Source organism: Hyperolius riggenbachi, chromosome 12 (assembly GCF_040937935.1).
Source record: "Hyperolius riggenbachi isolate aHypRig1 chromosome 12, aHypRig1.pri, whole genome shotgun sequence".
Taxonomy (NCBI): Eukaryota; Metazoa; Chordata; class Amphibia; order Anura; family Hyperoliidae; genus Hyperolius; species Hyperolius riggenbachi.
The window spans coordinates 159,545,314-159,560,019 of NC_090657.1; the positions used below are offsets into that span (position 1 = coordinate 159,545,314).

Sequence of the window (14,706 nt, forward strand, 5' to 3'; positions counted from 1 at the left end):
CATGGCAGTGTTCTCAAACTTGACACAATTGGCCACTAGGTGACTGGGATTAATATTCAGAAATTTGGGTTGAGCCTAAAACAGACAATCAAAATTCACCTATTGATTTTCAAGGGGAATATTTACATTGCTACCATTCTTACACTGTTAATGGCAAAGGCCTCAAACCTGATACAGTCAGCTATTGGGTGACTGGGGTCCAAATTCACTAAAGGGGGTGGAGCCACAAACAGCCAATCAGATTTTTTAGATTGATTTCAGCCATTCTGTTATTGGCAGGGTTCTCAAACTTGATACAGTTGGCCACTGGGTGACTGGGACTAATATTCAGGAAAGTGGGTGGAGCCTACAGCAGCCAATCAAAATTCACCTTTTGATTTTCAAGGTGAATATTTATATTGCTGCCATTCATACACTTTTAATGGCAGAGGCCTCAATTCTGGTACAGTCAGTCACTGGGAGACTGGGGTTTAAATTCTGAAAAGGGAGCGGGCCAAAAACAGCCAATCAGATTTGTTTAATTTCAATGGTAAAATGCAACTAATTGATGCCAAAGACCCCAGAGCTCATAAACTTGGTCATTGAGTGACTGTATGTCAAGATTAGAAATAGTGGGCAGAACCAAAAACAACTAACTTTTTACATGGGAAAGTATAAATTGCAGCTATTCTTACACTGTTAATGGCAGGGTTCTCAAACTTGACACAGTTGGTCACTGGGGGACTAGGATTAATATTCGGAAAAGTAGGTGAAGCCTACAAGAGCCAATCAAAATTCACCTATTGATTTTCAAGGGGAATATTGAAACTGCTGTCATTCTTACACTGTTAATGGCAGAGGCCTCAAACCTGCTACAGTCGGTCATCAAGTGACTGGGGTTCAAATTCACTAAAGGGGCGGAGCCACAAACAGCCAATCAGGTTTGCTTTTCTGGATAAACTGCTTCTATTCACACAATTTTGATGCCAGGAACCCAAAAGCTCACAAACTTGGTCATTGAGTAGTGACTGTGTGTCAAGGTTACAAAAAGTGGGCGGAGCTAAAAACAAATTTCACTGGGAAAATGTAGACTGCAGTCCTTTTTACACTGTTTATGGCAGGGTTCCCAAACTTTCCCAGATGATCACTGAGTGACTGAGATTAATATTCAGAGAAGTGGGTGGAGCCTATAATAGCCAGTCAAAATCACCTGTTGATTTTCAAGGGGAATATTTAAATTGCTGCCATTTTTACACTGGTAATAGCAGATGCCTCAAACCTGCTACAGTTGGTCATTGAGTGACTGGGGTTCAAATGCTGGAGAGGGGCGCAGCCACAAACAGCCAATCTGATTAGTTTAATTTCTATGGAAATATACAAATTATTGATGCTAAAGACCCCAAAGCTCACAAACTTGGTCATTGAGTGTTTGTGCGTTAGGGTTAGAAAAAGTGGGCAGAACCAACACCAGTCAAATACATACCCGGCCAACGCTGGGTCATCAGTGGGTGGAGACAAATACAAATTTCACTGGGGAAATATAAACTGCAGCTATTCTTACACTGTTAACCTCCCTGCCGTTATAAAAATTTGCTGCGCACGGCAGGGAGGGTGTTTTTTTTTTTTTTCTTTTTAGCATGTAGCTAGCCTAGCGCTAGCTACATGCTTCCCCCCTCCCTGCGGCGTCCCCCCGAATGCGCCGATCGCCGCCGGCGCATATACCCATCCGGAAATCCCGTTCTGAACGGGATTTCCATGAGGGCTTCCCCCGTCGCCATGGCGACGGGCGCGATGACGTCATCGACGTCGTCGACGTCGACGTCGTGACGTCAGAGGGAGTCCCGAACCACCCCTCGATGCTGCCTGGCACTGATTGGCCAGGCAGCGCACGGGTCTCGGGGGGGGGGCACCCTCTGATGCGGCAGGTTGCGGCGAATCGGCACGGAGCGGCGGCGATCGTAAGTTACACGCAGCTAGCAAAGTGCTAGCTGCGTGTAACAAAAAAAATATATGCAAATCGGCCCAGCAGGGCCTGAGGAATCCTCCGCGGCAGGTTACCCCGAACTGTGTTCGGGATAACCGGCAAGGAGGTTAATGAAAGGGTTCTTAAACTTTGCACAGTTGGACACTCAGTGAATGGGCTTAAGGCTTAATATTCAGAAAAGTGGGTGGAGCCTACAAAAGTGAATAAAGCTTCACCTATTGCTTCTCAAGGGAATGTTTAAATGCTACCATTCTTGCACTGTTAATGGCACAGGCCTCAAACCTGGTGCAGTTGGTCATTGGGTGACTGGGGTTCAAATTCAGAAAAGGGGGTGAAGCCACAAACAGCCCATCAGATTTTTTAATTTCAATGCAAATTATTGATGCCAAAGACCACAAAGCTCACAAACTTGGTCATTATGTAATTGTGTGTCAGGGTTAGAAAAAGTGAGTGGGTGAAGCCGACACCAGCCAAATACATACCCGGGCAACGCCGGGCAATCAGCTAGTATACAATATACAAGACTGATCTAACTAGAGTACATAAATATCGGCAGTGTCTACATATATAAATATAGCTCTGAAAACTAGCTGACTTAGGCACAATAGCAAGGCAAGGTCCAGCGCTCAGCGAACTGATAGCTATAACGGACAGCAAGTAACTGAATGCCCTGGGCTTATATAGAAGGAATAGATTACAGAGCAAGCCCCCAGCAATCAATCAGCAACTTCCCTGCAGGAAGTGTCAGCTGACCGCAGGAATCAGCTGACACACCTCAGACATGCCTCCTTAACCTATAAAGGCAGCTATGAGCTGCATGCGACCTCCTAGGGAGACTACCAGAAACAACACGCTGACTCACATCTACAGGGGAGCCGGGGATGCGTCTGAACAAAGAGGAATCTTCTCTCAGCCGCTCAACATTGTCAGAGCAGCCTCCGGAGACAACACCAGATAAGTTTGTTACATTGAACCCCCCCCCCGCCCTCGAGGGGTGGGTGGACTCCGGACACTCCCTACCTGGCTTATCGGGATGTTGACAATGAAATTCCCGAACTAAATCGTCGGCATGAACCTGCCGTGCTGGAACCCAACTCCTCTCCTCAGGCCCATAACCTTTCCAGTCCACCAAGTACTGCAGAGAGTTACGAAATTTCTGAGAGTCAAGAATCCTTTCCACCTCAGGTTCTCAGGTTCACCATCCACCTCAATCGGAGGTGGAGGGGCGGATGACAGTGAAACAATGGCCGCCGGCTTCAATAAAGACACATAAAAAAAGAACTTACTCCCCTCACAGATTGGGGCAAGGTTACTCGATAAAACAACTTCATTAATTTTTTCTGAAACAGGATAAGGGCCAATGTACCTGGGCCCCAGCTTGGCAGAAGGCTGGCGCAGAGGAATGTTACGAGTCGAAACCGAAACAAGATCCCCAGGTGTAAATTCCCACTCAGGAGTTCGATGATGATCAGCATGATGTTTTTGTTGGGAAACCGCCTTTTGTAAATTCTGCCTGACCTGAGACCAGCCTGACTGCATATGACAAATCCAATCTTCCAAAGCCGGATAACTGGAATGTGGACTGGAAAATGAGGAGACCTTATGACTCCGGCCAGTAACCACCTGAAAGGGTGACAACTTTGTAGAAGAACTTGGAAGATTGTTGAATGCAAATTCAGCAAAAGGCAGAAATTGCAGCCAAGTTTCCTGACGGTCAGACATGAAACACTGGAGATATTGCTCCTGAAATAGGTTGGTTCTTTCAGTCTGACCGTTGGTCTCAGGATGAAAACCAGATGAAAACGACAAGGAGATACCTAAACGAGAACAGAAGGACTGCCAGAATTGGAAGATAAACTGAACTCCCCTATCAGACACAATATTCTCTGGAATACCATGTAAACGAAAGACATGTTCTATAAATAATTCTACCAACTCCTTGGCAGAAGTCAATTTGCACAATGGGACAAAGTGAGCCATCTTACTGAACCTGTCCATGATCACCCAGATTACACTTTTCCCACCAGAAGAAGGCAAATCAACCACAAAATCCATAGAAATATGGGTCCAAGGGACCTGAAGAATGTGTAAGGGCATCACATTACATCTAGGAGCGTTCCTAGAGACTTTGCTTCTGGCACAGATGCTGCATGTGTCAACAAAAGGCTTACAGTCCTTCCTTACAGTAGGCCACCAAACATGACGTGTTAGTAATTCTAAAGTTTTAGCCTTGCCAGGGTGCCCTGCCAGTTTGGTATCATGGAATTGATGAAGCACCTGTAGACGAAGATGAATCGGTACATAATACACATTAAAAGGTTTTCCAGGTGGACAGTCCTCCTGGAAAGAAGACAATACTTCAGATAAATCCGAGGAATCTAGAGTGTCTGTGGTGGCGACCACACAGTGCTTAGGTATAATAGAAACAGGAGACTTTGGTTGTGAAATTTCAGAATCAAAACACATGGACAAAGCATCGGCCTTCACATTTTTACTTCCCGGTTTATAAGTGATGGTGAAATTGAAACGTTCGAAGAACAATGGCCATCGTGCCTGTCTGGGATTGAGTCTCTTGGCCTTTTCTACATATTCTAGGTTTTTATGATCGGTGTAAACCGTGACGTGATGTTCAGTGCCCTCCAACCAATGCCTCCATTCTTCAAAAGCCATTTTGACTGCCAAGAGTTCATAATTGCGCTCTGCCGGTGAAAATTTTTTTTTTTTAAAAAAGCACAGGGGTATAAACGTTCTGGCTGACCCGAATACTGTGAGAGAACGGCGCCCACTCCCACTTCAGAAGCCTCAACTTCCACACAGAAAGGCAATGAAACATTAGGGTGCGTCAATATGGGAGCGGAAAAAAAGCTGTTTTCAGTGTAGCAAAGGCTTCACAGGCCGAAACTGGCCAATTAGAAGGATCAGTCTGTCAAAGGTGCCACCAAGGTGGAGAAATTCCTAATAAATTTGCGATAATATTTGGCAAACCTAGAAAACGTTGCAAGGCCTTAAGATCTCCGGGTTAAGGCCAATCCAAAACTGCGGATACTTTTTTCTTATCCATAGACAGACCAGAGTCAGAAATTATATACCCCAAAAAAGGTACCTGAGTAACCTCAAAAAAGGTATTTTTCTAGTTTTGCAAACAGGGAATTCTCTCTAAGCCTCTGAAGAACCCTTTTAACGTGTTCCCGATGTTCTGACAATGAGTGAGAGTAGATCAAGATATCATCTAAATAAACCAGGACATATTTGCCCAGAACATCTCTAAATACATCATTAACAAAGTCTTAGAAGACGGCTGGAGCATTACATAGGCCAAAGGGCATTACGAGATACTCGTAATGTCCATCCTGGGTGTTAAAAGCTATCTTCCATTCATCACCCTGATGTATCCTGAAAAAATTTTTTGCCCCCCTTTAGTCCAATTTACTGAAAATTCTTGCGCCAGATACCTGAGAAAACAAATCATCGATAAGAGGTAACGGATATCTGTTTTTTAAAGTAATCTTATTCAGACTCCTGTAGTCTATGCACGGACGTAAGCCACCATCTTTTTTCTCAACAAAGAAAAAACCTGCCCCAGCTGGGGAGGTAGAAGGTCGAATAAAACCCTTGTCAATGTTCTCTTTAATATACTCCCTCAAAGCCTGTTTTTCAGGGCCAGAGAGGTTATATAAATGTCACCAGGAAGGCATAGTACCTGGTAGTAAATCAATAGGACAGTCATAGGGTCTGTGAGGGGGCAACTTGTCAGCAGACTGAGGAGAAAAAACATCAGAAAAAGATTTATAATGACATGGTAACTGATCAGACACTTGGAACACAGAGAAGACCAATTGGTAAGTTGACCAGAGTACCAATCAATGTGTGGGTTGTGTGTCTGCAACCACGGAAGTCCTAGAACCAAGGGACTAGATGGAATTCTAAGAATAAAAAACTGCAGTTTCTCGAAATGCAACACTCCAATCTGTAGAGAAACCACAGGAGTAATAGTAATGGGTTGGCCACTCTGAAGAGGAGAGTTGTCAATGGCAGTAACATAAAGCTTGTTTAATAAAGGCAAGGCTGGAATTCCTAAACTTGCGGCAAACTCTGAATCAAAAAAATTACCCGCCGCCCCAGAGTTAACAAAGGCCTGAGCAGAACTAGACTGATTATTCCAAAAAATAGTTACTGGCAATAATATTTTTTTTTTACTTTAAGGGGAAGAATCTGCTCACCCAGGTGAGATTCCCCAACTACACCTAGGCGCAGAAGTTTTTCTGCCTTCCTTTTTGCTGAGCAATTTTGAACAAAATGCCCCTTTTCACCACAGTACATACACAACCCCTCATGACGTCTTCTAAGTTTCTCCGAGGGAGACAATTTGGAATACCCTAACTCCATGAGTTCTTCCCCAGAGAATGCAACAGCACCAATAGAACGAGGAGCAGACATGGCAGAAAAATGAGCACCACCATGATGACGATATCTGATTCGCCTATCTACATGGATGGCCAAAGAAATGGCCTCCTCAAGAGTCTTAGGTGACTGACCAGAGCATCGTTTACAGAATCTGCTAAACCTAATAAAAATTGGTCAAGAAGTGCAGCCTCCCTCCACTTGGAGAAAACTGACCAACGCCTAAATTCAGCAGCGTAATCTTCTGCAGTATGACGGCCCTACTGGAGTTCGCGAAGCTCACGAACTGCGGTAGAGGCTACGTCTGGATCGGCATAAATCACAGCCATAACCTCAGAGAATTTACTTACAGATGTAAGAGTTTCGTGCTCGGGGGGTAACCCGTAAGCCCAAGTTTGCGAGTCACTCTGTAAGACGGTCTTAATGAGAGATATTTTCTGGGATTCAGAGCCAGATGACCTCGGTCTAACCTCAAAGTATGTCAAACATCGATTCATAAAATTACTGAAATCAGATCTGGAACCAGATAATTTTTCAGGCAGTGGCATCTTAGGCTCAATGATAGGAGGAACTACAAACTGCTCTCTACGACCTGCTGCGTGCTCAGGTTGAGTTGCGTTTATCAACTGTGTCAACTGATTTTGCTGAGCAGCGACTGTTGTATTGAGTTGATTCACTGCAGTCGTAAGAAACTGAACCTGACGTTGCAACTCCTCCATGATAATACTTTACTGGTCCATTATAATGTAATGCCTGGGCACTAGATACTAGCTAATATAGAAATCGAAAAGTCGGGGATAGCCAAAGGTCATACACGTTTCAGAAACAGAGGTACCAGAAGTTAGACAAAATCAGAGTCATTAACAGACCAAGGTCTAAACCAAGTATCAGATGTTTGCAGTACAGGAAGGATGAGGCAGAGACAGAGTCATGAACAGCCCGAGGTCAAAACCGAGTATGCAATGTCTGCAGTACAGGAAGGATGAGACTAAACAAAGTGAGGGGCACGCCAGGTCATACACAGGAAAACAGAAAAACTCAGGAGAATATACAATATACAAGACTGATCTAACTAGAGTACATATATATTGGCAGTGTCTGCATATATATATAGCTCTGAAAACTAGCTGACTTAGGCACAATAGCAAGCCAAGGTCCAGCGCTTAGCGAACTGATAGCTATCACGGACAGCGAGTAACTGAATGCCCTGGGCTTATATAGAAGGAACAGATTACAGACCAAGCCCCCAGGAAAATCGGACCAATCAGCAACATCCCTGCAGCAAGTGTCAGCTGACCGCAGGAATCAGCTGACACACCTCAGACACGCCTCCTTAAACTATAAAGACAGCTCTGAGCTGCGCGCGTCCTCCTAGGGAGACTGCCAGAAACAACAGGCTGACTCACATCTACAGGGGAGCCGGGGATGCGTCTGAACAAGAGGAAGAGGAAGCTTCTTGCAGCTGCTCAACATTGTCAGAGCAGCCTCTGGAGACAACACCAGATAAGTTTGTTACATGTAGTGTCTGAATAACACCAGAAACAAGCAAGCAATTAATGTCGTCAGATCTGACAATAATGTAAGAAACACCTGATCTATTGCATGCTTGTTCAGGGTCTATGGCTAAAAGAATTAGAAGCAGAGGATCAGCAGGATAGCCAGGCAACTAGTATTGCTTAAAAGGAAATTAATATGGCAACCTCCATATCCTTCTCTTTACAGTTGTCCTTTAAAAACCAGAGCAATTTTCATATGACGCTCCTCTTATTAATTCGCCAATAACTTTACTGTTACTTATCACACAGAAATTATCTACAGTGGCTTGCAAAAGTATGCGGCCCCCTTGAAGTTTTCCACATTTTGTCCCATTACTGCCACAAACATGAATCAATTTTAGTGGAATTCCACGTGAAAGACCAATACAAAGTGTTGTACACGTGAGAAGTGGAACGAAAATCTTACATGATTCCAAACATTTTTTACAAATAAATAACTGAAAAGTCGGGTGTGCGTAATTATTCAGCCCCCTGAGTTAATACTTTCTAGAACCACCTTTTGCTGCAATTACAGCTGCCAGTATTTTAGGTTATGGCTCTACCAGCTTTGCACATCTAGAGACTGAAATCCTTGCCCATTCTTCTTTGCAAAACAGCTCCAGCTCAGTCAGATTAGATGGACAGTGTTTGTGAACAGCAGTTTTCAGATCTTATGGAAACAAAGTAAAAGTAGGAGGCTGCGCAACCCTGACCCAATACTGTACAGTTGAATGGTTAATCGCTGTGGCGCACACCGCCCCCCCTGGACTGAAATGTACGCCCGCATCCAAACAATGCAATACTGGTCTATGGAGAAATTTTAGCTTCCATCATAGTTTTGCATGCAAAAATATAATATACTGGACATCTGCACCAATGTTGAGGTAAATCTCCAGAGCAGATGTCCTAACACTAACTAACCTAAGTTAAAAGCAAATGTCTTTACCCTGGGAGCAGCTACGCTAAAATGTGTAACTTACATTAAATACAGACAGCAGAAAAACAAAGCAAGCGCTCATCAACTTGGGCTGCAACTGAATGACTCATCACCTCATATGCACCGCTTATATAGCTCAAATACACACTCAGCAATCGGACAGATGCAAAACATATGCAAAACTAAATACTTACCATGCAAAACAGGATAGCACAATGGGTGCTGCTAGCCTGGTAGTTACAGAATTATGGAAACAAAGTAAAAGTAGGAGGCTGCGCATCCCTGACCCAATACTGTACAATTGAATGGTTAATCGCTGTGGCGCACACCGCCCTTCCTGGACTGAAATGTGGGGCGTACATTTCAGTCCAGGGGGGGCGGTGTGCGCCACAGCGATTAACCATTCAATTGTACAGTATTGGGTCAGGGATGCGCAGCCTCCTACTTTTACTTTGTTTCCATAATTCTGTAACCACCAGGCTAGCAGCACCCATTGTGCTATCCTGTTTTGCATGGTAAGTATTTAGTTTTGCATATGTTTTGCATCTGTCTGATTGCTGAGTGTGTATTTGAGCTATATAAGCGGTGCATATGAGGTGATGAGTCATTCAGTTGCAGCCCAAGTTGATGAGCGCTTGCTTTGTTTTTCTGCTGTCTGTATTTAATGTAAGTTACACATTTTAGCGTAGCTGCTCCCAGGGTAAAGACATTTGCTTTTAACTTAGGTTAGTTAGTGTTAGGACATCTGCTCTGGAGATTTACCTCAACGTTGGTGCAGATGTCCAGTATATTATATTTTTGCATGCAAAAGTATGATGGAAGCTAAAATTTCTCCATAGACCAGTATTGCATTGTTTGGATGCGGGCGTACATTTCAGTCCAGGGGGGGCGGTGTGCGCCACAGCGATTAACCATTCAATTGTACAGTATTGGGTCAGGGATGCGCAGCCTCCTACTTTTACTTTGTTTCCATAATTCTGTAACTACCAGGCTAGCAGCACCCATTGTGCTATCCTGTTTTGCATGGTAAGTATTTAGTTTTGCATATGTTTTGCATCTGTCTGATTGCTGAGTGTGTATTTGAGCTATATAAGCGGTGCATATGAGGCGATGAGTCATTCAGTTGCAGCCCAAGTTGATGAGCGCTTGCTTTGTTTTTCTGCTGTCTGTATTTAATGTAAGTTACACATTTTAGCGTAGCTGCTCCTAGGGTAAAGACATTTGCTTTTAACTTAGGTTAGTTAGTGTTAGGACATCTGCTCTGGAGATTTACCTCAACGTTGGTGCAGATGTCCAGTATATTATATTTTTGCATGCAAAACTATGATGGAAGCTAAAATTTCTCCATAGACCAGTATTGCATTGTTTGGATGCGGGCGTACATTTCAGTCCAGGGGGGGCGGTGTGCGCCACAGCGATTAACCATTCAATTGTACATTATTGGGTCAGGGATGCGCAGCCTCCTACTTTTACTTTGTTTCCATAATTCTATAACTACCAGGCTAGCAGCACCCATTGTGCTATCCTGTTTTGCATGGTAAGTATTTAGTTTTGCATATGTTTTGCATCTGTCTGATTGCTGAGTGTGTATTTGAGCTATATAAGCGGTGCATATGAGGTGATGAGTCATTCAGTTGCAGCCCAAGTTGATGAGCGCTTGCTTTGTTTTTCTGCTGTCTGTGGCAAGATCTGAAAACTTACATTAAATACAGATTCTCAATTGGATTTAGATCTGGACTTTGACTGGGCCATTCTAACACATGGATATGTTTTGTTTTAAACCATTCCATTATTGCCCTGGCTTTATGTTTAGGGTCGTTGTCCTGCTGGAAGGTGAATCTCCACCCCAGTCTCAAGTCTTTTGCAGACTCCAAGAGGTTTTCTTCCAAGATTGCCCTGTATTTGGCTCCATCCATCTTCCCATCAACTCTGACCAGCTTCCCTGTCCCTGCTGAATAGAAGCACCCCCAGAGCATGATGCTGCCACCACCATATTTGACAGTGGGGATGGTGTGTTCAGAGTGATGTGCAGTGTTAGTTTTCCGCCACACATAGCGTTTTCCATTTTGGCCAAAAAGTTCCATTTTGGTCTCATCTGACCAGAGCACCTTCTTCCACGGGTTTGCTGTGTCCCCCACATGGCTTGTGGCAAACTGCAAGCAGGACTTCTTATGCTTTTCTGTTAACAATGGCTTTCTTCTTGCCACTCTTCCATAAAGGCCAACTTTGTGCAGTGCATGAGTAAAGGGGCCCATACACCTAACGATTTTCCCGCCGATGCGATCACAGTGATTGAACCGGCTGTGAAATCGCCGCGCACACCGCTGACAGAACGATCGATTTCATCCGAAATCGATCGTTCCCGTCGATTCCCGTTAATCCGTCCGTGCGGAAGATTTTTCTCGATCGCCGGCGGGTCGGGAGTGCGTCGATAGCGGCGTTCGAATGCCCGACGACCAACGCAATACATTACCTGCTCCGGCCGACGCGAGTCCCCTGGTCTCTGCTCCCTTCTTCTCCGCTCCGGACCATTCCTGCAGCTACACAGAACTTCCTGTCCCGGCAGGAAGTTTAAACAGTAGAGCGCCCTCTACTGTTTAAACTTCCCCTGGACAGGAAGTTCAGTAGCTGCAGGAACGGTCCGGAGCCCGGAGCGGAGAAGAAGACAGCAGAGACCAGGGGACTCGCGCCGGCCATAGCAGGTAATGTATGCAGGGGGGGAGGGGCGGCGTCAGCAGTGGCAGCTCCACAGATTGTGATCGGTTTCAGGCTGAAATCGATTCACAATCTGTTTGCAGTAAAGGTGGCCATGCGATCCCTCTCTAAACAGATTCGATCAGAGAGGGATCTATCTGTTGGTTGAATCTGATGGCAAATCGACCAGTGTATGGCCACCTTTTTTTTTTAACACATCAATTTTTATTGTTTGCAAAAAGAGAACAAACAGATATAACAGCACCGCATCCACGCAGGGAAGGTAAGTATAAGAATACCGTATAATAATATTTATACACAATACTTGAAGCATAATTGTGTACAACATAAGCTGTGTAAGTATTAAACATATCAGAAACATTTACACATTATGGAGACAAGGATTATTAGTGTGATAATAGGATCGATCCTACAGTCCTCTCTGCATGAAGCAGTGCCGCCATGTAAATGAAGGAGAAGAAGGAACAGATGGTGATACCAGAAGGAAGAAAAGAGGAGGAAAAGAGGAGGTAGAAGAAAAGAAGAGAAGAAGAGGCTCCGAGCCCATCTCCGGGCACGCCCGGCCAGATTGTGGACAGTGTAAGGTTACAGTAAATGATGACATTATGCACTGTTATATTCCAGGGTTGGATCCTGCAGTTACCACATTATTATACCACGGTGCCCATATTCTGTCGAATCGCTGTGGGCAATTACGATTTTTATATGTCATGCGGAATAGCGGAAGATCCTTATTTATCATACGTTTCCAGAGATTAATAGAAGGCAGGGCCTCACCTTTCCAGACCCTCAGGATTTCCTTGCGAGCATAGTAGCATAAAATGCGTATTAAGTACTGTGTGTGTTTACCACATGAGGGCTCATCAAATAGACCTAATAGGGCTAGTTTGGGAGAGCAAACAAAGTGGGAGTCTAAAATTTCATTAATAATGAAAAATATTTCTTCCCAAAACGGCATGATCTTGTGGCAGCTCCAGAACATGTGAAAGAAAGTGCCTGTTTCAATAGAGCATCGTTGGCATAGTATACTATTGGCATTGGAAATCCTATGCATCCTTTCAGGGGTAAAGTAAGTCCTATGTAGGAATTTGACTTGTACCAGTCTGTCTCTGTGTATGGCCACCTTAATAGTTGTCCTATAGACAGATTCCCCCACCTGAGCTGTAGATCTCTGCAGCTCGTCCAGAGTCACCATGGGCCTCTTGACTGCATTTCTGATCAGCGCTCTCCTTGTTCGGCCTGTAAGTTTAGGTGGACGGCCTTAGTAGTAGGTTTACAGTTGTACCATACACCTTCCATTTCTGAATAATCACTTGAACATTGCTCTGTGGGATGTTCAAGGCTTTGTAAATCTTTTTGTAGCCTAAGCCTGCTTTAAATTTCTCAATAACTTTATCCCTGACCTGTCTGGTGTGTTCTTTGGACTTCATGGAGTTGTTGCTCCCAATATTCTCTTAGACAACCTCTGAGGCCGTCACAGAGCAGCTGTATTTGTACTGACATTAGATTACACACAGATGCACTCTATTTAGTCATTAGCACTCATCAGGCAATGTCTATAGGCAACTGACTGCACTCAGACCAAAGGGGGCTGAATAATTACGCACACACCACTTTGCAGTTATTTATTTGTAAAAAATGTTTGGAATCATGTATGATTTTCGTTCCACTTCTCACGTGTACACCACTTTGTATTGGTCTTTCACGTGCAATTCTAATAAAATTGATTCATGTTTGTGGCAGTAATTTGACAAAATGTGGAAAACTTCAAGGGGGCCGAATACTTTTGCAAGCCACTGTATATATTGTTTTTTTTTTCGCCACAAATTACTCGTTCTTTGGGTGGTACTTTTTGCTAAGAATTATTTTACTTTATATGCATTTTAACCTTCCTGGCAAGCCGCGCAGGAGGATTTCTCAGGCCCTGCTGGGCCCATTTGCATAATTTTTTTTTTTTGCTACACGCAGCTAGCACTTTGCTAGCTGCGTGTGCACGCCGATCGCCGCCGCTACACGCCGCCCTCCCCCCCCTCAGACCCCTTGCGCAGCCTGGCCTATCAGCGCCAGGCAGCGCTGAGGGGTGGATCGGAACTCCCAATGACGTCACGACGTCGCTGACGTCATCCCGCCCGTCGCCATGGCGGGGGAAGCCCTCCAGGAAATCCCGTACTTTGAACGGGATTTCCTGATGCGATCAAAGCGGGTGGGAGGATGCCGCTGCACAGCGGCTATCATGTAGCGCGCCCTAGGCTCGCTACATGGTATAAAAAAACTGCTGTGCTGCCACCTGGCGGTTTTAATAGACCGCCAGGAGGGTTAAAGAGAAGTAGAACTAAGCTTGTAACCTATATTGGAGCATCAGCCATGGCTGAGTGCTGACCCAATATGCCTGAGCCTTTATGCTCCTCTGATGCTACCATAAAAGTTACGAGTTTAATTCTATCTACACGGACAATTGCAGGCGTTACTGTTCTGGTGTCTAATTTTATGGTCCTGCACCCATGGAGATGATGAACAGAGCGGACTGTCTTCTAATATCCTAGCAAGAACAGCTTGGATGATCAACCAGTATTCTCCCTTCACAACAGAAAAGGAAAAAAATTAGAATTAGACACGAAATCTCACAAAATGGAGTACTGACCATCGGGATCAAAGCGCTTCTTATTTTGGTAGAACATCAAGTTCTCCTATGAAAAAGAAAAACATGTTGTTATGCAAGGTCAATGCTTTTGTCAGGCCAAGAGCTGGCTGCCAGACACCACCCTTCCCAGGTCTACCCTAAACTTAATTATGGTCCCTGGGGCCCCTTCAATTTCAGCAGTGTAGAGATTCACCTGTCCCAGGTAGCACGCTCCTCCATGAGTTTGCTGTTCCATGGGTTTCTGTCTTCATCCCCACTTGGCAAATCTTCTCAGTGACCTGGTGACAAACATGCGAGGGTCACAGAGGAGTGGCGCCCCTACCAGGGTGAGGACGGGAACGCACAAAGTCATAGACTGATAGATGAGTGCACCAGCTTGGCCAGGTTAGATGCTATTCTACCAAAAACTCTGCAAAGGCCCCCTGGAGTCAAGAATAAAGTTGGGGGAGACCTGGGGGTGGCAACTGGCTTGGGGCCCTCGGGGTTGGTGAGTGAATTTGGCAAAAACAAAGGG

General features: G+C 44.7%; 1 protein-coding gene across 1 annotated transcript in view; it reads right to left on the reverse strand.

The window, feature by feature from the left end:
- LOC137541398 (opioid growth factor receptor-like) overlaps positions 1-14,706 on the reverse strand; it is a 65,735-nt gene that overhangs the window by 21,107 nt on the left and 29,922 nt on the right. The window contains exon 4 of the mRNA XM_068262675.1: positions 14,193-14,238. Coding sequence (XP_068118776.1) covers positions 14,193-14,238 — 46 coding nt within the window. The remainder of the gene's footprint in view (positions 1-14,192; positions 14,239-14,706) is intronic.